The 27,700-nt window shown below is 36.2% G+C and overlaps 1 protein-coding gene across 2 annotated transcripts in view; it reads left to right on the plus strand.

Annotated features, from left to right (window-relative positions):
- The window catches only part of LOC142334508 (bridge-like lipid transfer protein family member 1), a 274,847-nt gene that overhangs the window by 233,893 nt on the left and 13,254 nt on the right, over positions 1-27,700 (plus strand). Inside the window, exons 26-39 of one of the 2 annotated variants that reach the window (XM_075382600.1) lie at positions 4,741-4,782; positions 5,036-5,350; positions 5,651-5,986; positions 6,103-6,193; positions 6,259-6,738; positions 6,907-6,967; positions 10,042-10,214; positions 10,530-10,971; positions 14,383-14,646; positions 15,082-15,383; positions 15,715-16,241; positions 19,221-19,461; positions 23,266-23,521; positions 26,805-27,014. In XM_075382600.1, coding sequence (XP_075238715.1) covers positions 4,741-4,782; positions 5,036-5,350; positions 5,651-5,986; positions 6,103-6,193; positions 6,259-6,738; positions 6,907-6,967; positions 10,042-10,214; positions 10,530-10,971; positions 14,383-14,646; positions 15,082-15,383; positions 15,715-16,241; positions 19,221-19,461; positions 23,266-23,521; positions 26,805-27,014 — 3,740 coding nt within the window. The remainder of the gene's footprint in view (positions 1-4,740; positions 4,783-5,035; positions 5,351-5,650; positions 5,987-6,102; positions 6,194-6,258; positions 6,739-6,906; positions 6,968-10,041; positions 10,215-10,529; positions 10,972-14,382; positions 14,647-15,081; positions 15,384-15,714; positions 16,242-19,220; positions 19,462-23,265; positions 23,522-26,804; positions 27,015-27,700) is intronic. The other variant, XM_075382601.1, reaches the window with a different exon arrangement.

Here is a 27,700-nt window from a genome sequence, read left to right on the forward strand (position 1 = left end):
TTCTAGCTTCCCAACCAAATACCATTGAAACTCAGACGCAGTTAAAACACAATGTGCACAGAGCCCAGGCTGACATAGAATGTAATCAGGTTGAGGAATGTAACATTTCACATTGTTTTGCATGATTCTTTTAAAAGAACCAGATTTGAATAAATTCATGAAATCGCTTTCTTGTCACATTTCCTTCAAGATCGAGGGAACAATTTTCCCTCTCACTTATTAGGAACAATTTATTACCAATAAGAGTAACTGATATCGACTCCACGCCACCGGTCTTGACGTGACCGTTAGTCCACCAGCTTTTGAATTGAATTAACGCGTCTAACTTTGTCTGCTTTACACACGATTGAATGATACAATTAACCACATCTTTCATTAATAAAGAGTAGCACCAAGACTTACCATTCACTGCTTTACTGGGACAGAACTGCTTTCCATATAAACGCGATTCTCGTCCAGTTTTAACTACAGACGAGGGCAGACTGAAATTTCAATTGCAATATTGAACAAATTCCGACTCCGTAGTAATGTTAGTCACAAAATTCAAAAAGGTCAAGCTTAAAGAGAACAAATTGTGATTTCGCAAAGCTATCGGTTTTACAACCCAGTCGTTCTCTACGTAAGCAGCATATCCTGCCGATATCAATTTACTCGTAGCCGTTAACCAGTTATCAGATTTTTCAATGTCAATTACTGGAACCGATAGCCGGCCCAAGCTTCTTAATTTCTCATGATTAAAATACTCGTCCGCAAACATTCTTATATCACAGTTGATGTTACCTTTGCAAATTTTTGCACGTGTTACTGGCATGATATCTTGAAAAAAGGTCCAAATTGGATACTTATTTTCTGAGACACATAATAAAAGAACTTAATTACTAGAAAGATAATCAGTGGGTAGCATATCAAACCCATACAAAAACTTATGAACAACGCAACGATCCGGAAGACAACTGAATTGTTGTCGTTCATTTCATTTGCTAACTCGAGACCATCATTACTTTCACAAGGAAAGCCAACAGTCTCCGACTCATAGGACACCTTACCATTTTCCATAAAGATCATTTTGCTTTCACAGCAGAGCACCTCTGTATCCAAGTCATAACTAATGTTATTTTATCCGCCACACCATTCGATTAGAAATGACATTATGATGATGTTAATTATGATTGATCTTAAAAACATTTACCTGTTTAGCTGTTGATATTGAATTCATTGTAAATATTTATATATATATATATATATATATATATATATATATATACTTAGCTGACGATCTAAAGTTTAACCTGAAAAGGAAGTTGCACTAAATTATCACGAAAATATTACCATTGACGTCAAAAATAAAAACTCTCGATATCAGACACATTAGAATGGTTAAAGAAATTTACCTAAAGCTTTAAATTTTTCCTTACAATAACTAACGGCGAAATTCTATTGAAAATTTGACCCCTTGAGCCTCACCTAAGACAAAATGAAGTCAATGATTTTATTTTCACAGAGATCTTGAGAGGCATTATGCCCCTCCTAGGCAAAACCAAATATTTGATATTATTATCATAATATAGCATTAAATGTCTCCTTACTTTTCCGCAGGCTCTAAAATTGTTATTGTCTGAACAACTGTACCAAAAAAAGTCCTGCCTTCCTCAATGTTTCAATCTTCTCCTGATATTCCAAAAATAGAGTTATCATGCGGCTGTTAAGCACAAATTACCTTATTATTTGGCTTCTGTTATCAAGCTTAAAATTTGCAGAATATGAGAAAGTAACACTAAATGGAATAGCATTTGCGTATCGACAAAAACTGCTTTTAGCAGAAAATTTTGTTAATATGGAATGTTTGTACCGTTGTAGAAATTACCTGAAAATCCAAAAACCAAATGGAGAATATTTCTGATATTTTGGAACAATCGTGGCAAAAATATCAATACGGATGTAACTTGACCTTCATGAACACAAATGAGAAACTATTGGACTTTCAACTTTCATCAAAATTTACATCAAAACATTTGCAACTTGCAGATTTGGATTTGGCTAAGCTACGAAAAAAAGTCTCCGACACATTGTTAATGAACGAAACAAACAGAAGAGATAAACGATAGCGGCTCCACTCATAGCATTTGGTGCGCTGAGAACTTTGACTGCTGGTGCCGGAATCGCTTTTTCGATTGGTAGTATTTTCGGTGGATGCGGAGGCAGCAGTCGCAATCGAGATAGCATCGATTACGGCCTAGAAAAGATTGAACTAAATGACTACCAATGGATGGAAATCCAAAATGATATTGAAGATAAATTCTTCATTGTTGCATGGCAGTTGGACATCAAATCATCGGAAAAGCAGATAATAAACACAGAAGAAAAGCAAGCTAAAGCCTTAAACGGTGCCATCAAGATAGTCCAATCAAACTCTCGTAAACTTGGGGCTTGTACACAATATTTTTTTTCACGTGATCAAGAACTTAAAATAGAAATCAACGTGGCAAGTACACTCTTAGCACTCTACAGTGAAGCAAAAAGCTACAGAATATCAACATATGCCTATAGATTGACAATTCTTGACTCAGTCATGACAATGATTGATAAAATTGTGCTCATGACACTTGGCCCAAAAGGCGTACTAAAGAAAATACTGGAATCAGTTGCAACTCACCAGACTAAAGCAAATGACAGATTAACATTGGCAATTCGGCCATCCCAAATTTTAACATACTTTGAAACGAAACCCCTTACAAACGTTGTAATGGCTATGGAATGATTTTTCGACTTGCAAAACCGTTTGCATCAGGATCTAGAGCACTGAATTTGTATAGAGCAATAACTGTTCCGATGCCAACTAATGATACAAATGGATATGCATCTCAATACGAAACAGAAGCCGAGTATTTTGCTATAGCCGAGTCTGCGCGAAGGATTGCCTTACTTTCTGAACCAGAAATAGATGCGTGTATAGGATCGAGTAGCTTCTCCTTGTGTACAAACGGTTTCTCTTTGGGGACCGCCAAAGACACTTGCTTAGGCGCCCTACTTATTGGAAATCAATTTGCTGCAATGCAAAACGCAATATCATTACGGCGGTTAAGCTTCCAGTAAAAGAAAAGGCCAAGAGCTTGGGAAATGAAAAATGGTTGATAACTTTACCATCGGATCAAGTCGACATATTCATGAGTGAAATGCGTAATAATGGTCCGTTGAAAAGGAAACGTTTGCCAGGTTGCAAAACCTGTGTGATTGAATTGTAATGTGGCACTAAGATTGAAACACGCTTTATGGAAGTCTGCGCCGATATGTTCTCCTGTTGTAATGATACAGAAATTAGAATTGATGTTAATTGAACAGATCCCTTGCAACCTTTGTTTTCAAAAAGTCTCTTGATTTTTGAAACTGTAAAATGATGAAGATTTCATGCGGCGAAATCTCGTATTTAGCTATCAGATATTTAGTGATAGAATATTGCCAATGGCAGTTCAATATGAAGGACACAGTACCAACAGTTATTTCACTTTGTGAACAGATCGTTCTCCAATTGAAGAACAACTAATTTAACTAATGCACGAAGAAACCTTTTATACATTGGCTGAGGACTCGAAGTTTCAATAGGTATCTTTAATTAATTTATGCAATTTGATGTTGAAGCGCAGTGTCATGGACAAATTTTAACCAATAAAGTTAATCCAAGAATAAATATTTTGTAAATCTTAAATAATATTTTGTAATGATATGATTAGATAATTATTTAATGGCTTACCTACATTAGAAAAAGAAAGACAGAAGACTGAGAAGAACGGTAATTGAAATTTGTGGTGCAGATTGTTTTGAAAGTAGCAATAGGGTAGAACCACTAAGACACCCAACCCACTAAGCCAACAGGGCATCCGAAGACCTGAAATATAAACATGTTAGTGATTATTGGAGCAACAACAATCGGCGCAAACAATCTGAATAAAACATTTTTTGTCAATGAAAAAAAAAACATTAAAAAAATTGGTCAATTTGTCTTGGTTTTAATTTTTAATGACATTAGAGGTCTTGCTAAACTGTTTTCTCACTCAATCAAAACCTTTGACGTGGCATTTGAAGTTTTTTTGTCTCTCGGCTGTCAAAGTTATTTCTGTCAAAGTTAGGTCTTGATCTGTTTTTCTAAATTCCTTTGCTTTGACCGGGGTCTCGTAGCTTAATTTCAACGTTTTCATACGTTTTCTTAATCCCATGTGAAATCATGCTTTTTGCTGGGAAAACTCTGCCGCTTTGAAATAGCTGATCGTAACAACTTTGAAGCTTCTTGTCAGGAAACCCAAAGTGCCTTACTTGACTAAACGAAATCTGTGCCCAGTGCTGTTTTCACATGATTGTCAAGATAACCAAGCACGTGCTTCTGCTATTCTTAGCAATTGCGAGAAAAGAACGAGGCTGAATCCAGTCAGTTGAACGTTTGGAGAATTAAGATAGTTTAAATCGAACTGAACTGTTTTTTCAGAACACGACAGCGGTTTGTATTTAATATTTTGCATATCAGACTGCGCTCAACTTGCATTTCAAGCTCTCACGCGTATTAGGGTAGAACAAGTCTTCTTAATCACTGAAGCTGAGTAAGCATTCCTATTTAAAAATAACCTGTTTTGAAGAAGTGTGCAATATATGGTTCAAACCTCTTAACCGGCATGTTTTCATTAGTATAGATGGATATGATTACGTAATTTGTACCTATTTGAGAGAATAAAGTTTTGTTCAATTTTCAAGCAGCCTACCTGGAGCGGATTTGAAGGCATACCTGCGGAACAGGTTTGATCGATTTTATCAAATGTGATTGACTGTTTCGGTTTCTCAACATTTCTGTACAACCACCAAATTCACATATCTATATTCCTTCATTACGACTTTCTAAACAAGGTTGCACCTGTCTCTCGTATGAAATCTACGTTTGCTACCCGGGTCTTTATTAATTTAACTGAAATTGATTGCACGCTCGGTAGTTAGTAGTTTTCCGTTGCATAGACAACAATTTGCTTCAGTTTTATCCAGTTTTTTTTTCCAGAGCTTTGACAGTATCTGGCCCCGGAACTCCTTTGTCGCTGATCCCATCTGGCGCTGGAGCGCCTGGGAGCCTAGCACCCATTGCTGGCTCGCCTACTGGATCAGTTGGGGGTTTATTGAGTGTGTCGCATGCGAACTCGGGTCATGCCAGAGCCCAAAGTGTGGCTCTTGGTGGGTTCAGTCATGACCTGTCTCCTGTTGGTTACAGTGGTCTTCCATCCAGTGTGTCGCAGCATACAGTCACTGGTTCTAATCAGACACTAGAGCCTCTGAGAGCTGCCAATGTTACTGGAAGCATCTCTAATACCAACAAATGGCGAGTTTGATTTGAACGTGTACATATCAATAGTAAAATTTGGAGTGGTATAACGCACAGAAATATGACCCCTCTGAACCCATTTTGGAACCCACATAAAATTCTCAACATTTTTTTAATTGGCAAAATGAGCCATTTTGTTTGCGGTAGGCCACTCATATCAAATTGCTCGTATGTTTTTCTTGGAGGCTTTTCCACCTTTAATTGCAATGTAAGTTAACATTAGTTTTGATATCAATAAGACATTTAAAAATACTATATCACTTGGTGAGAGTTAATGCGACTTCGATTTGATTACAGGTCTGACGATGATGACGAGACGGATCAACCTGATACAGACAATCAGCGCTATGCGCAATTGCCGTCCTATACGTTACGTCATCAGATTCCATCAACTGATCGCCCTGCTTCAATAAACGTCCAGTCTGATCTCTCTAGATCACAGATACAAACTCAAAGTTTAGAGTCAGGCTATGCAACATCGCCGACTGCATTTAACAACCGACCCTCTACCCTGTTCTTGAGGTCCAATCAACATGCGGCTGAGAGTGCCAGCAAGGGCATTGGAATGATGTTTGACCTCGGTATCTCTATTTCTTCTGGCGAGTGTGTCTTACATGCAGATCCACCGTCCAAGTAAGTATAAACCACTGATGCGATTAAACTGCTCAATTTTATACTTATTTGGGTTCAATGGCTCAATAAAGGCTTTACTGAAGGCTAAATTGTTTGATATCTTTTTTTTCTTACAGCACGGAAAATAAGATGTCATCTCCTGTGAAGGGGAACCGCAGAGGAGAACCGAATGTTTCTCACATCACTTTACCAGCCGTCAGTGTTAAGGTCTGTTTGAATATATGCCCCTATTGAATTTCCTGAGGATTAAAACTTCTAAGTTGTATTTTCAGACATTTTACTCGGGTGAAACCACGACAATTGAAGCGGATTTTAACGATATCGTCGATAAAAATGACGAGAAATATCAACGAAAAGATCAAGAACCAGTCTCAACTGACGTATCTGGTAAAATTTCAAATAGGTTATCATCAACGTCGTCTGAAAGAACATCGGCCTTCAATTCGTCAATCAGAGGATATAGACAGACCCAGAGTTCTCCATCCGAAAATTTATCCCCAGTTTTTGGATCCCGTAAAGGATCTGGTTTGTCAAGTGGCGCAACAACTGCTACCACCAGCAGTGATTATGTGTCTGCGGTCTCTGTACCACGCATTAGAGTTCAAAAGGAGAGTTCATCTGTTCCAGTTGAAAACGTCGATGCCAAGAAAGATGTCACTGGCAGTTTAAGGTCTACAAGGTCTGCGTGTGCATCAACTCACAGGCTGGGAAAACTGTGTGTCTGGGTGGTCGTTCAGAGATTGGAAGATCCGGTAAACATTTGGGGAATTTTTAGATTTATTACATTAGCTCTCTTCGTACAGCTCTGGTAGCTGTACATTCGTCTGAAGACAACACTAACATACATGCTTCTCGAATTACATCCACAAATACACATTTTGGCTACTGAAGAATACAGAGAGGTCTTTAATTTGTTTCAGCTGATGCGGCTGTCTCCTTGCTTCCTGGATTACATTCAACAAACATTGAACAATGTAGCTGGTAAGTTACTTTTCTGACCTGAAGAGTTTTTAATAGCCGCACAGCGATAGCTGGGGCTATTATTGGCCTTCTCTTGGTTTTTTACAATTCAAAGAATTTGAATTGTATTGGGGCGCTGTCTTTTTACAATTCAAAGAATTTGAATTGTATTGGGGCGCTGTCTTTTTACAATTCAAAGAATTTGAATTGTATTGGGGCGCTGTCTTTTTTTTAATAGCCGCACAGCGATAGCTGGGGCTATTATTGGCCTTCTCTTGTTTTTTTTTATTTCGTCGTCATGATTTTTGTTACGACCATATGACGTCACAGCCACTTTTTGTTCATTCGTTCATGCAATTTCAACTGAATTGCATGTGTGACGTCATTTTTCGCTCTTAGTGGAGCGAGTTTTTTGTTCATTCGCGTGATTAAATTTTTGGTCACACTTGACTTACCTCACTCTCAAAAATGACTTCCTCACTTTGAAATTGACTTTTATTTACTTTAATTCAAAGAGATAAGGTCAAATGGGTGTGTGTCACTCTAAATGAAGGTTATTTGAGATCAGCTAATAGAGGCAGCAATAACTTATACAGATTTTTAATCAAAATATAACAGATAAGCTTTCAATCAAAAGTCAATTTTTTTGATCTGTCTTTTTTACTGTTTTTTTAGACTGCCGATCTACGAATCTATTGCGGTTATTTTCTGGCAATCTGCCAGCTATGTTTTTTTTAAGATCTGTTCACACATTTTCATGATTTTTGAAGTCAAATTGGAGTAGTGATTTTGGTCACGCCGAAACAGGAAATGGAGCGAAAAAGCGAGTGGTTTTGCGGCGTGAATTTTTTTCGCTCTAATTTTAAAGTAGAGTGCGAAAATGGTGTTTGAACAAAAATTCGCTTTATCGTTAGTGGTTTTTTGTTCACATGCGGCAATCTCACTTTGATTTTTACTCTTTTTTCGATTTTTTGGATCGGATTTATTTCTAAATAGTTTTTCCAATCCATTCATAGTCCGTTTTAGGTCTAGTTTTTTTAGTCAATGAAAATTCTTTGAATTGTACGTCAGGACTTGTCCTGCTATGTTTTTTTATTTCGTCGTCATGATTTTTGTTACGACCATATGACGTCACAGCCACTTTTTGTTCATTCGTTCATGCAATTTCAACTGAATTGCATGTGTGACGTCAGTTTTCGCTCTTAGTGGAGCGAGTTTTTTTGTTCATGCGCGTGATTAAATTTTTGGTCACACTTGACTTACCTCACTCTCAAAAATGACTTCCTCAATTTGAAATTGACTTTTGTTTACTTTAATTCACATAGATAAGGTTGAATGGGTGTACGTCACTCTAGATGAAGGTTATTTGAGATCAACTAATAGAGGCAGCAATAACTTATACAGATTTTTTGATCAAATTATAACTGATTAGCCTTCAATGAAAATGCGAATTTTTTTGGTCTATCTTTTTTACTGTTTTTTTTAGACTGCCGATCTACAAATCTATTGCGGCTGTTTTCTGGCAATATGCCAGCTATGTTCATTTGTATTGCGGCAATCATTAGGTTTTGAAATAGAGAATGCGTAGTATCGAAATTAGTTTTGAAATTAATAGAATTTGTAAATTTGTTTAATAGCCACCGTCAGCCTCTCAAAGGCTATTATTCAGGCGCTCTCCTTTTTAATTAAGACTCGAAGAGGCTTTATGGTTTTCCGTTTTTTTATTAGTGAGCGAGCAAGAAAACCGGAAGTTCAGGGAGTAAATAAAGTTTGAAAAAGTTGTTTCTGTGAACAAATTCGAAGAGCAGAGAAGAGAGAGAGAGAGAGAGAGAGAGAGAGAGAGAGAGAGGTTCTTTTGTTCATGCCTTCTTTTGAAACAGAGCGAGATATGAAGGTTAGGAAAAGAATTTTCGCTAATCGAGCAAATTTTTTTGTTCACGTGCCGCTTTTTCTAAAGGTTTTTTTGTTTTTTTTTGTAACTTCTATAATGTCTAAAAGGTTATTTCGGATTAAAGTTATATTTTTCAGGTTGTTTTGATTCCGTTCCGAAGGCTTTGGGCAATTAAAAGGAGCTTCAAGCTAATCTAAATGATTTTCAACTAATTCTCCGGTTTTAAGGCTATTTTAGCGATTTTGGGACCTTTATTGTATTTTATTGATTTACTGGTAATTAAATGTAAGCATAATGCTTGTGGACAGTTTCTTACAAGTTCAATAACGGTTCTTTGGTACCAAGCCTTTTTTGCTTCCATTTTTGACAAAAAATTGTGAAAATTTGTTATAGTTTTTCTTAATTTCTTACAGTTTGTCCCTTTATTTGAAGATTAGAGATGTTTTCGTGCTTATTTTGGCTTAATTTTTAGTTAAATATTATTTTTTTTTTCGATTTAAATAGTCTTTTCTTTTATTTGATGCTCACTGCCATCGAGAACTTGTTATTCGACAGGCTGCTTCTTGGCGAAGAGATCTTCCAGTTGTTTCCGGAATTTTCCAGCTATATTTTTATAATTGGCTTCACCTTTTGATCACGTTTTGCGTTTTAATGGATTTTAAGTTTTTTCACTCTTTGAGTTACGTACTGTAGTGAATACGGTCAAAGCCAAAGAAACGGGATAAACTGATTAAGACCGGTCATTAAGTCATAGTTCATTGGGTTATCAATGTCCAGGGAAGCGAATGCTAGCTGGCATTAGTACTATGTTTAATAGCATTCAGTTTAGAAGCTGAATTAAGTGTAATTTTAGAGTCTAACCGAATATGCAGAATTTGCACACCAAATAAGATTACTTTGACACTTAGAAAAGTTCTGTCAATTTCTATCTCTTATTTTTTTCTGTTTAAATCCCAATTTTGGGCCAAGCGGATCAACGGGGGCTATTTTTCGGCTATGTTTTAGTTTTTGACTGGTGAAATTTAACTTCACGGTGATAAAATTCTAATTTTTTTTTAAATTCTAATTCTAAGTTCGAAAAAAAAAATTACGCGACAATTTCACGTCATTTGATAGTCCAGTTTATGAGGTGGTAATTAACAGTTCATTGGTATTTAATCTGAGCTCTATTGTATAAAATCGGTTTTATTGTTTTCTTTTTCAGAAGAAGACCCGGATACATATGCAAACACTTCGCACGTGAACAACAATCAGAGTGAGGCTGATGGAGGTGGGCAGAAGAATGAGTCAGGACAGAGTGGAACAGCATCTGAAACTACCAAAGTCATTGTGTCATCCGACACCAAATTCCCTGTTGATGTTGTCATTGCGCTCACAGTGAGTAGAGTTCCGAACTTGTTAACTTACCATGCAACCAGTCCTGATGGTAATCATCGTATAAATTATTCTTGTGCCATAAAATAAATTGACTAACGAGAAAATTTTTTAAATTAATGCCACTGTATTAAATATAATAGTAATTTTTTTGGTTGAAAATGCCATCCATAGAGTATATAATTCACAATGATTGTGTTGGTGATTAGACGAGGACTTTTCTATTCAATTTTTTTTTAAAAAAAATAAATTTTGGAAAATTGTTCTTTTGCATTGCATTTTCGAGAAAGTAAGATTTCGTGAAGTCGATTTTTTTAGATTGAGCCTTTTGAGATTGACATAGACTGCTATCCTCACGACAAAATTTTCTGCATGATGTTGCTCCCGAAAACAAACATCGTGTTCTCTTCTGTTCGCAACAATCTCTCCGCTATTGAAGCTTCACATATGGCGGCCTTCAAAGAGAAAATTGGTACCGCTGAGGTAAAAGGGGAATCCGATTCATGCAGTTCGAAGAAGAGCTCCGCTTTCTTCTCAACTCCGTCTAGAGATCAAGATTCATCAAGAGCGAGTTTCTCGACAGCGGCGACGTCAAATGCATCAATTTTTGGTCCCCAGACGCAGATTGGAGAGGCCAATGGTTGGATCGTGACAGTGGTGGCGGATGATTTCAATGTGTATGTGTTCCACCAATTTAAATTGAGCAATGAGGACACTAGAGTTGTGGGAGGACATGGCTCTTCATTTGGATACAATTTCGGTAAGGTTTTTTGACCTTCGGGGCTTTGAGTCAAATTTTGTCCAGTGAGACTGGTTTCTATCGAATAAGTTGTGCTGAAATTCACTAGTTGGGGACATTAATCGGCTTGCGTGTAATCCAAAATCTTTTTGTCAGTAAATAATTCAATTATGTAAAGTGATAGTGAGTAATAGCTCTCGAACAACATTTGAGGTAATTATTATAGTCGGGTGTCTTTTTCCGGGTACAATCTTCAAGTGACCCTTTTTTCTACTTTTTTCCAATTGAGTTGATCTCATTCAAAACTTAATGCAACTGAATTCAATTGAGGGCACTCTTGACTACTGAAAAGTATAATCTTGACTACTAAAAACAATTCTGAATTTAGTCACGCAGGAGTAGAAAAGGAGTGAAAATCTAGTAATCTTAGGGCGATAAGTTTGTTCTAACTACTTTTATAATGGAGTGAGGAAAGAACGGTTAAAAAGTTTTCTGGTTTTTGAGAGAGAATTGTTCTTCAGGTGCAGCTATTTGACTTCTGTTTTTATTTTTTTCTTGATTTTTTGGCTCAAATGTTTTTGGACAGTTTCGGCAAATTGTTTTCAATGACTTGATAAATCTCTTTTAATGCTGCATTCTTTTGTTTTTCGAATTCATCAGAGGGAAGCTAACAGCTTATATGACTTGATGCTATCTTTTCATAATTAAAAGCCGCGAAGCGATAGCGCTTATAATTGGGGACCGTGGTTTTTTTTTAATTCGTCGTCTACATCGATAATTCTTACAATCTGACTTCTTGGAATTGAATTTTCAATAACTTCAGTGACTTCTACTGCTTTGCGGTTAAAATTTGTGTGCCCGACGGCATTTATGCTTTTAGGTCAATTACCTCACTAAAAAATGACTTCTGAACTCACTTATGGAACTTTAAATTTTATGAACATTTACTAGTCAAAGATCAATAGTGTGAATCAAAGCAGTGCCAAACTTATATGCCCTAATTCTTGAGTATTAGTTTTGAGTTTTTGATTTTTTGAAAATCAATTTTGAAAAAGCTCTTTTCGGGTTTTTTCCTTATAGACCGTATGTGTCATAAAATTGACAGTCCGAAACTAACCCAAAAAATCTAGTGGTTTATTAAAGGACTGGTGGTCGATCTGTCTATCTTATTTCTTTAGTTGTTTCAATTCATGGAAGGCCATAAGCGTCTATCGCCGCAATTTTCCAGCAATCCCCCGGCTACATTTTATTAATGAGTTTTGCCCCCAATATTTCTGATGCCTTGTCAGTTAGTCTCATTGGTGACTAGTCACTATGGTTCTCTAATAAAGCAAATTTGAAGGTATTTAACAGCTGCAATACATTTCTATTGTTTTTAACAACCTTGACTTTTCTCTAATAATTGTCGTATTTTTTTAGATTTCCGGCACGAGGGGCCCTGGGATCTCCTCCAAGGTTTGATAATAGGCTGCTGCATAGTTTGAAAAATTAATAGAATAGTGGCCAATAATTTTTTTGACTCCAGTTTTAGTATTTTTTGGATAAAATCTTGAAGTTTAGCAAGTTTTTGTTAAAATTTGCAATTGTTTCTAAGATATTTGAATATTTCTTGTCCCTTAACGACCACCTCTGATTTTAACGACCATTACTGGCCAACTAATTTTTTTCCTCCTTGGAGATGGGTCATTTGAAGAACTAGGGAAACAAAATGGTTTAGAAGTTTTTTACTTTTTTTGACCGCGAAGTTGCAAACTTTTTTTTTAATTTTGCCTTTTTCAGTTTTTTTTCTATATGATTTATTACTAAGAATGCTAGAAGACTAGAAGTCAAAGATTCGAATCCCCTTTTGGGAAATTTTTTTACCTCTTTCTCTCTCGCTCTCTGTCAGTTAGGGTTTTTCCTCTTTCTCGTTCATGTTTTATCTCTCTCTCTCTCATCCACTCTTTTTTCTCTCTCTCTCTCTCTTTCTTTGTTGATGCCGCACTTCAGCTGCTTTAATGTGGCTTAATATCATCATCTTTGATCCTCATTAACAATGAATTATAGTAGAAATGTTTTTATCATAAAGGACCTAACAACCTTTTTTAGGAAATAATTGTTAATTCCTCTTAAAAGCAAATTGTAGCAAATATTTGAATCCTGTTTGTCTCTTTTATGCAATTTTTCGCTGGGCCGTTTTTTCGTCGGACCCATTTGACTTTCTTCGTCAGAAACGGGATAAAGAGGGAGTGCCCAGTTTGCATTAAGTTCTCCTAGATCTGTTCAGCCCACTAGTCTTCAAGCATGCGATTAACAGAAACTGTTTTGGAGACTTATACTTATGTTGTGAAGGGAGGCTCTTAGAAATTGATTCCACACCCCCACCCACCCCGCCCCCACAGCTGTCCCCCCAATCCACTTTTGCACCCTGCTGCAGTGCACCCCCTCTGCGCTGACCTTACGCCCCTACAATTAATCTAAAGCTACCCTCACTAAACCGTGGCTAGCTACTGACGAAGCCAACTGCTCGCCGGTCGTTTGACAGCAATGCGCCCGCCTGACGTTAGTCGGTTATGTTTTGGTTTTTTGTTGCTGCGTTTGTTTTTGCAGCGCGATGCGCTTGTTGTAATTAAAAAAGTTTTTGACGTGGTTTCTAATAATTGATAGTTTGCAGTGTAAAATATTAATTTTTAACTACGTTTTTAAAGGGTTCAGATGGCATTTTTCATTAACATTTATTGAGTCGAATTTTATTATTTTTCCTGTCTGTTGTCCTTTTTACTTTATTTCTGCTACTAATTTATATTCTGCTGGGCTGATGTTTACTGTATACTGTCCCAAAGTGTTAACGTGTATTATTTAATATGCTGTTGTTAGTTTTGATTACTTTGATTACACTGTTTTTCTGTAAAGTTGGACGTCAGGTTTTTCATGCATCTGCTCTGTTGACTATTCAAGGCTGTTCTTTTTTGTGTTTGTTTTGGTGTACTCTCTCGGCTTTCGAGGTATGCTTTTCTTTATGTGGTTGACAATCAGGTCGAGTTGTTAATTCTTCAGATTATAATTTGACTTCTGATATACCTCACTAACTGTTTCCAAACGCGAAATCAAAAGAAAGATTTAATATTTAAGGACTAAGTGCATTAAGTTAGCAAAGGTCCTCAGAGTAAACTGCTTATTGGTATTAGTAGTAAGATTATTGTCCTCCAATTTAGAGTCTCGTTACCAAGCCTAATGAAACTGCCGACCAAATTCGAACAGTTTTTGAGACTTTCGTCAGTTTTTCTCTTCATTTTTCTTGCTGTTCGAATCTCAACGACAGTGATTCAATTTTCCGGCAATCTGCCGGTCATGTTTCGGTAGGTAAGGAAATAAGCCTATTTGACGTAATAAGGAAACAACTTTTAGGCAGACAATATGACCTACTCAGACTCAATTGCTCAATGTTTACAGGCGATAACTCTCGGAAAGATGCCTTCTCTTTACTTGTGAAGTCCGTCAGACTCAACATATGTCGGAACGCCACTCTTCACATGACCAATACTCGCGAGAATTGTAGCAGTAAAGTCTCTATTGGCCAGACTAGTCCTCCTCAATTGAAGATGGGAAGAGAAGGGTTCGGCAATCTGGGAAGATCGAGTTCTTCGGCTAGCAGCTACCAGAACAACGCTAATAATGTTTCATCGTGTGAAAGATATCGATACATCAATATGTCAAGTAAGTGGTTGATTTAAAGGCATTGGAGCGGGTTAGGGACTAACTTCTAAGAACTGCTATATTGATGAGATGCGTCACCCTTGAATGTTGTTCCTCGGATCGCTAAACTAATGCTGGGACTTACGTCACCGAAGTTGTATCGCTGGCCATCAACTGAATTCCTGAAATAATTTTAAAAAATTGAAGCAAACAATGGACTTCCAATTCGTCACTCAAAAATAAGGAGATAATTCTTTCCGCAGGTAGATTATGACCATCATAATTGTGACTATTATAGCTTCGTCATGGTATATATAAAATCGAACAAAGTTTGTCCATGTCCCTTGTCAAGCTATACAAGCCCTCACCCGTTCAATTAACATGCATTATTTTCAAACATAGGTAGGTATTTGATTGTACTATATTCTGATCTCAAGGTTGAACGTATGATTTCAGTAATTCTGGACTTCGGAGAATGCCAGTTCAAGTTCGATATTCGAAAGCTTCAAGACTTAAGAACTTTCCTGAAGCACTGGTACAGACAGAAGCTGATCAAGCAGGCATTCATAGCTGCTGATCCAGAAATGGACCCGAATGACTTTAACTTGAATGGGTTTGACGATGGTGCAATGAATCAGGAGGGAACAACCTCGGATGATGCCAATGTGTTTGAAGATGGAACTAGGGTCCACAATGAGGCATCTAGCAGCCGAAGTAGACACGGGGCCGCCCGATTGTCTAATAATTCACCTGGCTCGGTGAGTTTCATATCAAGCCTGATAACATTTTCAGTAACTGCAACTTATTTCCCCACTCAAAAATATGTGGAGGTTTAATGTCTGCTGTTCGAAATATGGCCATGTTATACTCGATGAGTTTTCTCTTTCCTGGAGTCCGTTTTAGCAAGTCATTTGTTCATGTGATACGTACTTTACTCACCTTTACAAATCAAGGGCAAATTTTCCTGGTTTTCTTTTGTTATAGCTGCCCGGAAAAAAGTATTGGTTTCTTCTAAAATTTTGCAAACCGAATAAGATTGCCTTCATTGTGTTTCAAATAATAGTTTGAGAGTTCAGTGGTTGATTTCAGAGAAACCGAAAGGCTGCGGGAACGTCTCCTGGCTACAGTGACGAGGGAAACGACAGAGCCTGGAGTCCTAAGACATCCACATTGGCTTCGGGATCCAGAAGCAATACAAAATGGGAATCCAACGTCAATGTTGCCGCAAACTTTTCCTCTTTCGAAGTTAACATGCAATTGGGCAGTTTCATTGGAAATCTGAAACTGAAGACGGAGAAATTGATGGGAACCGGTTTGCTTCACTTGACCAGCGATAGACACAAAATGGCATCGGCCAATGTCATGCTTGGGAGGTCTGAAATGAGCTCTATTGGTGCTACTACTAATCCCAGTTTCCAATTGAGGAACTGGAGCTTGCAATTGTCCATGAAGAGACCTCCTCAGGAGCATCCTGAGCACACAATAACGCTTAACTTGAACGAGTCGGAGTTCAGAATGAACTATCGAAGCAACCCAAATTTGATGGGACGATTCAACATGCTCAAGTTTCATTTTACCGACACTTGGAAAGTAGAGGCGAATCCGACATCTCAAATGTAAGATCGAGTGGTAGTTTTTTCAGCTGATAGAACACTATGTAACTAATAATAGTAATATGAAAGCTCAGTACTAAGCTTTTAATTGGCAGACCATGTACCCTGACTAAATCTGATTGTGGAAATAGTGGCAGTAGGATGCAGGCAAAACAAAACTTGACAATCTTATGTTTAGTTCATTAATAGCCGCCATCATCTTCTCAGCCGGCTATTATAGCGCTCCTTTTTTTAATAGCCGCCCTCATCTTCTCAGCCGGCTATTATAGCGCTCCTATTTTTTTACAATGCAAAGAATTTGAATTGTATTGGGGCGCTGTCTTTTTTTACGACTCGAAGAGGAGTATTGGTTTTCTTAAGGTTTTTTTTTTACCGGAAGTACTTTTCGTTCAGACGATGTTTTGACCTAAAAGCGAAAGCGAGTAAAATTGCAGTGTGAACTCATTTTTTCTGAGCGAGAGAAGTTTTTGATCATGCGCTGCGTTTAGTGAATGACTTTTTGACATTGAAAAGTAGTTTTTGACTGAATGGCACATATAGATAACCGTTTTTAGCCGTTTTTTCGTCTAAGTGGCCTAGTTTTTTTGCTTGTAATTTGATTTTTTGTAGAAATAATCTTTATTCGATGCTATGTTGAAATGTAAACCCCGGAAATTGATAGCACAGTATTTTGCATAGCCTGAAATTGCGTTTCAAATGCGAAATTGGCACATATTTTTTGATTTTTTAGTTAATTTTTGGCTTTTTTTCTATTAATTTCTTCATTTTTGGATCTTTTAGCTGTTTTTTGTCAAAATTCAGTTAATATGGCAACTTCCCTTTGATAATTCATATACTCAATGCCTCTTTCTACCTCGATGTAATTTTGTTTCATAAAATTGTACATTTGCTAATTCGATGTTTGTAGTTTTTTGCCAATTTTTTTCAGTTTTTTGTTTGTATTTTGCTTTTAATTACTAGAAATAGTATTTTGGGGAAAATGAGGGACTTTAATTTCGCTTTAATAAAAATTCAATCATTTTTTGGTGTTAAGTTTTTGAAAAAACAGATAAATTTTTTTCATAAATGCAGTCTTAAATATTTTTTGACCACTTTTTTTGCAAAACGTTTCATTGTTTCGTATGTCTGAATTCTACTTTTTTTTGGTTTATTCTGTTCAGAAAGTTGGATTTTTGTCTCGAATGACTCGTTGTCTTTTCTATGTCTCGAATGCTGATCAATGAAATGTACTCGTTTTTCTTGATTTTTTTAAATTTGGTTTTCAACTGTCAAAAATCAAGAATTGGTCTTTTTGTTACGGTGTTCCTAACATTGTGTCCATATTCGTTGTTAAAAACGTTGTTAAAAAATTGTTAAAAAATTAACGTTGTTAAAAAATTGAATGAATTCAGCTTTTTCTTAGATCTTGGTTTCTTCGGTTTGCAATTGATTTAACTCAAAATAAGGCAGTACTGGGAGTTTGCTAGAAAGGCTGTTCCAACATTTCGACTTATTACTATTCAGTGCAATTTTCTTCCGGGCTTGGTATTGTTTTTAGACGATTGTTTGCCTTTGAATATTATTCTCTTGCTTTTGTTTTTCTATGATTAATTTAATTTTTGAATTAGTATGAAATCATGTTGTCTAGCATATATACAACAAGGAAGAATCATGTATTATTTTTGTCTTAATTGTCGTGATTAGAAATCTAATTGTAGTGGTTCTCTGATTCTTAAGTTTGAGCACTCTTTTTTTGAATAATTTTGACTTTCCTGTCTTTTTTGAACAGTTTTTATCTGCCATTTGCTTTCGCGATCTTTTTGAGATGAGAATCATTAATTATCTGAGGGCAATTGATGGCCCTGGCAGCTTTGTCAGGCTATCAGTTTTTTGACCATCCTAAAAATTTCAGACTTGTTTAACGTTACCAAACGTTTTCATTAATAAAATTTTGCTGCATTTTCTTTCTCTTGGTGACAGTGTTTTAAATTTCACCGATTTTTATATCAGACCCGCGGAGGTAATGAGTTAATGGTTTAATACAAAAGTAATGGCTTCAGCTTTTTGTGAAGTTTTGGTGCTTCGAGTCGCTTCCGGAATTCTTCCGGCTATGTTTTTTTTAGGATCTGTTCACACATTTTCATGATTTTTGAAGTCAAATTGGAGTAGTGATTTTGATCACGCCGAAACAGGAAGTGGAGCAAAAAAGCGAGTGGTTTTGCGGTGTGAAATTTTTTCGCTCTAAATTTAAAGTAGAGTGAGAAAACGGTGTTTGAACAAAAATTCGCTTTCTCGCAAGTGGTTGTTTGTTCACATCCGGCAATTTCGCTTTGATTTTTTCAGTTTTTTCGATTTTTTGAATCGGATTTTTTTCTAAATGGTTTTCCCAATCCATTCGTAGTCCTTTCTAGGTCTAGTTTTTTGTTTAGTCAATGAAAATGCTTTGAATTGTACGTCAGGACTTGTCCTGCTATGTTTTTTTTTACTTCGTCGAATAAAAAAATGTTTCACTTTACCTCATTTTCCCGCTTTTTCAACATTTTGCGTGAAATCTTTTTGCCTTCTCTAGGCTAGTTTCTCTCTTCTCTCATTCTGCTAAAAGTGATTTTCAACATCAGTTGCTCAGCAAAGCAATTCAAAATGAACAGAGCCAGTATAAAAAATTGAAGTCAGAAGTAGAAACGGGATGAACCCATAAAGCCCAATTTTAGATGCCCGCTATTTGAACTTCGTTCCTATAAGTCTTAGTTACCATCTCTAATGCTTATTGGTATTGATATTAGCCCCTGTAGCTTCTCTCTAAGAAACAGAAGTACGTTATGTTCAACTACGAAATGGCATCAAAATAAATCGGACTTAAAAAATGTTTTTGTACAAAAATTTTTTTTTTTCAATATCTTCTATTCTTTCAATCCCAATCATGCTTATTGGAGTCAACGGCGGCTATTTTCCGGCAATCTGACGGGTATATTTTATTCATCGCTCTAACGGCATTATTTTCAGTCCCTGCAAACTGCTAATCAACTGCGACATCTCTTGGGACGACGCACAGATTCTGCTTGTGCAGAACACGATTCCAGAGTTCATTGAGATAAAGGTCCGCTTTATCCAGTTCTACAACTCCTACTTCAACACCAAGTCTGTCAACAGCCCTATGCCTGGCAACAAGGTCAGTGGTTCGATGGGTAACAGTGTGTTCCAGGGCGTGGGAGGCCAGAGGCCGTCGTCGCAGGATTCTATCCAGGTTAGCATATGCTTTATAACTACGAAGCTGATAACTCAGCGTAGCTCTATTGCGGCACTAGGGATTTTTACCATCCAGTTTTTAACAAAGATGTTGAATTGTATTGAGGCGCTTTCTTTAAGCGACTCGGAGAAGTGTATTAGCGGAGTGCTTTTAAATCAATTAATGAAAGCCACGTCATCTCAGTTGGCTATTATTGCGCTCCTATTATTTTTGTTTGCTAAACCAAACAACACTTTTAGCTTGGATAACAAACTTTCTTTCAGGCTACAAATTGAGTGAATACGGAAAAAGATGCATAGATTCTGTGCAATTGCCTATAAGTTGCGTGATGTAATGACAATAAATCCGCTTTTAAATTAATGTAAAACCTATGTACAGCATGTACAACCAGTGCTGCAATATGGGATTCTCATATATGGTTGCGCGAAGAAAACTAATATCGATGTAATTCACGAAAGCCCAAGAACGGTTTAGAATCGCTTTTCGTAAAGGGTATCGCGACAGCATTTTGAATCAGCCGGAGAAATTAAAAATTGCATCGGTGTTTAAATTACACATATATGAGTTGTTAAAACAAGTGGTTAATAAAGAAATCTCACAAAATGGTAAGTGCTATGTAACTACAGCAAAAGAAAGCTGGATTAACTCTCTGCCAATAATCAAATGCAAAGCGAAACAACTCTCGGCAGAATTTAGGACAACTTTTCTGTCGAACCCGCTCAAAAAAGCAAACCAAAAGAGTTCCATGCTAATTTCATAATAGGTAACATAGAGCTGACAAATTTTATCCTTAAATAAGAAAACATCAAAGTAGTATCAAATTGCCTCTATCATTTTATTTTATATGATTTTGCCGTCTTGGGCAGCTTCTTGCTTGTGCGGGATGCCTTTCGGTGCTCAAGGTGTGGAACTATCTACTGTTGTAGGGCCTCTAATGAGCACTAAGAAATTCACGCTTTTCATTCAAGAACTTCCCATCCTCATTTGCGCTGAGAAGTTTTCTCACGGGCCTGATTCTGTCATGGACTACATCGTTTGAATAGAAATTATTTTAGTTTGATTTGCTTTTTTCGTTTTTTTTTTAGTTTTTTCGGTTCATCTTCACCTTCGTGATGTTTCATATTTTGTTCGTATTTATTTTAATTTTCATATTAATTAATTTTTCTTGCTAATGACATTTAAACTAAATGCTCTTGGGCTTCCTTCAACGAGCCTTCGGCATGCTTTCCGGCTAGACCAATATTGACTATGTATATAATAACACCTATCAATGTTAATTTTGTAATTTCAATTATTCTAGGCGATTTCGATTATTACTATCATTATGTGTTTTCTTAGTTTTTGTGGTGCCTTCATAGTCATTTCGAAGTCTATTGTAAATTTTGGTTCAGTGAAACTTTTTCGAATTGGATCTAAAGACTTGTCCTTTATGTGTATGTTTTTTTCGTCTGGCGCGTTATACCTGTTTTTTTATTTTGATCGCAAAGAATATATCAGGAAAGTTGCATTTATTCAACGACTCCTTTATCGCATTAGTGGTATTTGTGCGCGTGTCTTCATTTTGCGCTTGATAGGGTTTTTTAATCAATCATGACTTGAAATATAAGTTCATTGAAAATTGTGGAAATTATTTTGAGTTCAAATAAACGTGTGTGTAATTATTTTGCTGTTTTTTGTTGTTTATATGCGGAATTGACTAATAGCCGCCGTCAGCCTCTCAAAGGGCTATTTTGTAGGTGCTCTTCTTTTTTTACAATTCGAAGAGTTTGGTTTGTATTGGTGCGCTTTTTTTAAGATCGGTTCACGCTTTTTTCGGCTTTTTCACCTAAGTGAGAAATCAAATTAGAGTGGTGATTTTGATCACACTGAAATATTAAAGGGATCAAAAAATCGAGTAGGTTTGGGGCCTGACTTTTCCAATACCTTTAAAGTGGAGTGAGAAATTGGCGTTTGAACAATTTGGCGATTTTTGAGATGGATTTTTTCAGGTGCGGCAATTTGACTTCTATTTTCAGAGTTTCCTATCTTTCGGTGTTTTTAGCACTATTTGTTGTCTTAATATATTAATGATTAATATATATGTTGCCCCCTTTTTGAACTTTATCTGGTGTCTTATCACTTGGTATCATCAATGACAGGTTTGATTGGTTGCTAATGATGCGCAAAAGAACCCAATTAATAGCTCGAGGGAATAGCTAGTCGTTTTCATGACTTTGACACTACTTTTTCCCAAAAATTTTGAGTGAGTAGTACTTTAAAGTACTATAAAGTTTTCAGTACTTTTCGTTGTCTTATCATTTAATCTCATTGGGGAGAGGTCTCTGATTCTGCTAATAGGGGTTAAGTTTATCGATTTAATCGTTCTGTTCAAAGCTAGCTCTTTCAATGTCTTTGACACTAATTGTTTTCAATAATAAATATAGATTTTTTGAGTTTATCGAGTTTTTCTTTCCAATTTTGTCTTCTTAACTTTTACTCTGGTTACTGGAAGGTGTCATTGGTTGCTAAAAGGCTTCAATCAAAGCAAGTCATTTCAGTTCATTGCTATTGCTTTTGTGACTTATATGCTTGTTCGTTTTTTAAAAAATTCTTATTGATTTTTTTTAGTTTTGATTCTATTTGTTGTGCTTATGGCTGTTTTTATCACTTAATCTCATTGATGACAGGCCTCAACGGTAGTCATTGAGGACTCAATTAATTGATGTAATTGTATACTTTAGTAGCTGTTGCGTTCGGTGACTTTTATACTAAGTGTTTTCAAAAGGTTTCAGTGTTTTATTTGTCATTTAATGACGAGTTGTAATGAGAAAAAGAGGAATTTAGTTGGCAGCTTGAGTTCAAAGCCGTTGTTCTTTGATGTAGATCCTGTCTTTTCGTAAAATTAAAGTTGAATTTTTTTAGTCTTGCTTGTTTTTGTTCTGGTGTTGTTTTATTGCTTAGTCTCATTACTAACAGCTCTCATTTGCCTTTTAAAGCGGAATATATTATTGTGAGATCATAAATAATACAATTCTTAGAATTGTATTTCAGGGCTTGTCCTGTTATGTCTTTTTTAAATTGGCTTTACCTTTTGATCACGTTTTTTGTTTTACGTAAATAACAGTTTTTATCTTTGACTTATCTCACTCACTGTTTCAACTGAATGGATTTTAAATCCTTTTACGCATTGAATTATGCAATGTAATGAATACAGTCAAGGCCAAAAGAGCAAAATCAAAAGAAACGGGATAAACCGATAAAGCCCGGTCTTTAAGTCAAAGTCCAATAGGTTATCAAAGTTAATTAGAGCGATTGCTAGCTGATATTAGTATTAATCCGACAACCCTTCAGTTTAGAAGCTGAAGTAATTATAGGTTTAGAATCTAACTGAAACTGCACACTGAATACGAACAATTTTTGAAACTTAGTAAGTTTTTTTTGTCATTTTCCATCTCCTCTTTTTTTCTGTTTTTATCCCGATGTACGTCTAGCGCGTCAACGGTGGCTATTTACCGGCAATCTGCCGACTATGTTAACGTAATCAACACATTTCTATTTCTATCTGAACTCAACTACTGTCAAATTTTTTTTTGCAGCTATATTCAGCAGTCTGTCCGCTATTTTTGAAGTATTTTGCAAAATTGTTATATTACTTCAAGATTAGCGGTGTTGAAATTGCATTGTATTTTATTGCGTTTCGCAGAATTGGGCGCATGTCATACAAAAATTTTGATCGCTGTTTTGAGGAAAGAAATTAAAAACTGAATATCGTTTAAGCTTTTGAATCACCCATAGTTTTATCAGTTTGTTGTTTGCATGTAGAGTGGAGGACAGAGAAAGGTGGACTGGAGGCGACATTGGCCTGGAATTGTGACGGACATAGTGTGTGGCAACTTCCCTTTTCTACCATCTAATCTCTCCTCCAACAAAGTTCTACTCTCTGGTAAAGTAGAGCTGAAAGGAGACAACCTCTCTCTTGTGCAGATGGAGAGTGAGATTAGATCGAAGCGGTGGTTGGTGGTGGCACTCAATCAGCCCCTCATTTCATTTTCAACTGAGTGTCAGCAAATCGAAGAGAGTTAGTAGCTCATTATGTCAACTCGGGCTGTCAAATTTTCTTCCCAAAAATCGATTTAGAGTCACGAAAAGCTAATGTTGACCCGAGCAGTGATACATACTAACAAGAAGGCTCGCATGATTCTGTGCATTCTCATTTGAGTTGTCTTCTACGAATCATCTGCCTAATGGCAATTCCTATCTTAGAGCTCATTGTGCGTCAAATTCATTGGAAATATAAATGATAGGATGCTGATCCAACTAACCAACCGAAGAAATTATCAATTGAACGCTAATAGGATAAGTAACAACAAAGTAACAATGGGAACATGACATGAGAGGAATTACTTGAAAATACAATTAGGCTTTTTGTAATTGAATGGCGTCACGCTTTTGAAAACAACCATTTGTACACTCAGTCAAAAGTACAATTCACCTACAATTTGAAAGCAATAAAGTTCATTTAGGAACCAATTTTAAGACAAAATTGACCAAAATGTCAAAAATTTCAAATCATAAGTAAAAATTTGCAAAATTTTTGAGTCAGTACGTATCAGTTAATAGAATTGTTTCGTTAGGTGGCGGTCAAGCAAGCCGATAGGCAAGCAAGCCGAATTTTGAAAATGAGGTCAAGTAAGCCGAAAAATTTTCGGATACACGTATTTTAAGTTGCCCCTGGCGGGCCGGTGGGCGCGCTTCGCTTTCCCCGCCGCGATAACCGGCTCGCTATTTCCGGATTACATCCCACAGCGGATGAGAGGCATGGCCATGGACAGCGGTCTGCTGAGGCCCGTACCCACTAGATGTCTAAAAATTGACGCATTTTTGTTTCTTTGGTGCATTGGAATACATTATGCACTATAATACTACGCGCAGTATTGATTGTAACGGCTGACAATGTATTATTTCTGATAGATTACATAACTATTACATAACTTTCGTCTTGCTTTTCTGTCGGCTTGCTTGCCTATCGGCTTACTTTGCATTCGCCGTTTCGTTAGCTATATACAAGAAAATATTGTACATTGATCGAGAGCACTTGAGATGGTAACTTATTGGATGTAAGGCAAAATAAAAATAATTCTACAACAAAGGGGATCTTTAAAAACTCATTTAATAATAAAGAAAATTATTTTCTTAAAAAATGGTATTGAAAACAAAATGACAATGAGACGAAACAATTGACGTAAAAAATTGTTTCAAGTTGTTATCATTGGAAAAAAGACAAATAGTTGTATCATTTCGATGTAGGCACAGTAAAATGGAGACAATTAGGTCTGAACAGAACACAGAAAGTAAGAAAAAAACATTTAAAAAAACAAATTTGTCCAAGTAATTGAAAGCCTCGACTGTGTAAATAAATCTATAAAAAATAATTTTTGCTTAATTGAAACTCGGCTAAGACCCGCCATTTTTGATACTAAGGCAAGTGACCATAAAGGTCCATAAATGGGAGCAGAGCTATAAAAAAGTATTTACAGATGGCGTCGTCAAAATACAGAATTGTTCAGAAAAACATCAAAAAAAGGACAAGCGATTACAACTAGGAATAGCAATATTTAATATGAATGTTTAATTGCAGTCGGGAAGAAATCAGATAGTGAAACGGGAAACTACAGTAGTCGCACAAGTACCGCACTTCTATAAAAAATTCTTTCGAAAATCTTTGTTCTCTTTCTTCAAGATTTCACACTTTCAATCTTAGTCGTTCATTGATACCTACAATTTTTTGGGATGGATAAAAAATTCTGAAACTGACTCTGAGCTGACCTCTGAAATAATGAGAATCTGTAACCAAATCTTGAAAACACACGCCTCTAAAATTAGATCGCAATTCAAAACTTTAAAATGAGGAGCGTTGTTCCAGCCTATTGAGCATTTGCTGGTGTTTATTACACATAAAGAATCTTATCGGTTTTTCTTGCTGCTCTTATAAAACACAAATTTTGAACACAAACAAAACTATGTTGATGATAAATCAATCAAACTGAATAATACTCAAAGTATATTTATTTTGGATAAAAATGCTTAATCTAAAAGCAGCACTTCTGGGTGATGAGCTGTCAGTTTTGCGTTTCTCATTTTCATTTATTTTCTCAAAGTTCTATATGAGTTATCATATTAATTTTTGCCATGTTTCTCAATAATTCGTGAATAACTAATAATAAAATGATATGATATATCAAAATATTTTCACTTTCTGTGTCTCAAGTTCTCAAACAATTTGCAAAACGAACAGACTAATTTGTAAATTATTTTAATTTTTCATCGAATGGGCAAAAGTTGCGCTTAAATTTGTCTGGATTTTCGTTTTCTCGAAAACGCTTGTCTTAATGTTTTCGAATTTTAGATATTGACAGTATTGAGCTAGAACGATGAGCTAACTGTTGTACTGTGACAGTCTAAGAGGTCCTCAATTATTTACAATTATTGAAATATGGACTATTTTTAAAGAAATTTTAATCAAAGTTTGTGCTAAATTGGCACAAAATGCGGCATGATTGTTTTCGAAATTTTTGATGTATTTGTGTAATAGATTAATACAGCTTTCAATATATGTGATTGTTCTTGGAAGCCCTCGGAAAAAGCCTTAGTCATGTTAAATGATCGAATCGGTACTAATTTGTGTGAGTCTTTGCCACAATTTGTTCGAAAACTTGTCCCAAAATGTAAAATTCAGGAAGTTTCTCTTTCTAGTGAAATTCTAGACGCAGAGAGCTTTTATTTGATAGCACACATTGGTCTTTGATCCCTCAAAAAAGTGGAGACGTCAAAAATTCTTAGAAAATATTCAAAAAATTAAATCACAGCTATGCAAGAAAATAGACTACCTTTTTTATCCCGAGATAGCCCAAAAAGCGGTGGCACCAAAATGGAGAATTTGTTGAAAAATTTTGATAAAGACCCCAATCTTTGATGCAATTGATTCATGTCTTTTGATTCTATTTTTTGTCAGTTTTCCGGTTTTTTCTCGACCGACAAGATCTGAGTTACGAGTCCATTGTAAACCCACAGTGCCCAGATTGCTCTCCAATAGGCCTTTAAGAGAAAATTATTTGTCTTATTTTAACGCACAGGGGTGGTTTCACGGTATTTGGCGATTTGTTGAAAGTTAGTCAAAATTTAAGTTGTAAGATCAGCAGAGGTACAAAATTGTTTGGCAAAGATCATTGGCGAAGTCAAGGTCCCTATTATTATGGGGAAAAACTTTTCCATTGGCTATACACGAAATGTGATCTTTTAAAGATATATGTTTTATGCGAAATTAATATTACCAATTTGTAACTGGTGGTTTTTGTATGTAGACGACATGGAGATGCTGATAGTGGAGCAAAATTTGAGTGCGCAACTGTTGCACGACACGCTTTCGAAGGCTGACAGAAAGCGTGACACTCAAATGGCCGAGATCAGGCTTTGCAATCGGATCGGAGACTCGTGCCCTATTATGGTTTCTAGTGCTGTTAATGAGTGGTTCGCCCACACACTCAACAGTGCTTCTGCCAACAACAGTGGAGGTATGGTATGTCTTCAATGTGCCAATCTCGATAATGTAACCATGGCCATTGGTGGGTTCGTTCATAAACTAATTTTTGCCCAGTCAAGCCTAGCGGAAGAATGTTTATTTCACTTAGCTGTCAAACACCTGTTATTGTCAAGTCAATATCTTACTTTTTTTGTCCGAAAGAGCTTTTCGTCTTTTCATTTTTGTTTGTGATGATTTTTAAGACTCCTGATTTGCAGTTTTGTAACCATCTGTATTAACAGCTATGTAATGATATCCATTCACATTTTCACTCATACTTTTATGTTGCACTCGTACTTTTTAATTGCTCTTGAACGCAGTTCATAGCAATTATTGTAAACGTGTGTGTCTTTTTACGACTCGAAGAGGAGTAATGATATTCTACAGGTTTTTACGACTCGAAGAGGAGTAATGATATTCTACAGGTTTTTTTTAGCAGAAAGCAAGTTTGTTCATGACTTGAATTTTGACTTCTTTCTGTTCGAGCATTTACCTCCGTTTTTGATTGTTGACTTCTGTTTTCGAACATTGGATTTTAACAATAGCTTAGTTTGTAAAGTATAGCAATTGGTAAAAGTCTGTAATTCAAGGTGAAGAGGTCAATTTGAGAAAATTTGATCCCAATTAACTACCTACCCCCCCAAAAAAAAACTACCCCCCCCCCACGTACCTACCCCC

Source organism: Convolutriloba macropyga, chromosome 2 (assembly GCF_964194025.1).
Source record: "Convolutriloba macropyga chromosome 2, txConMacr16.3, whole genome shotgun sequence".
Classification (NCBI taxonomy): Eukaryota; Metazoa; Xenacoelomorpha; order Acoela; family Convolutidae; genus Convolutriloba; species Convolutriloba macropyga.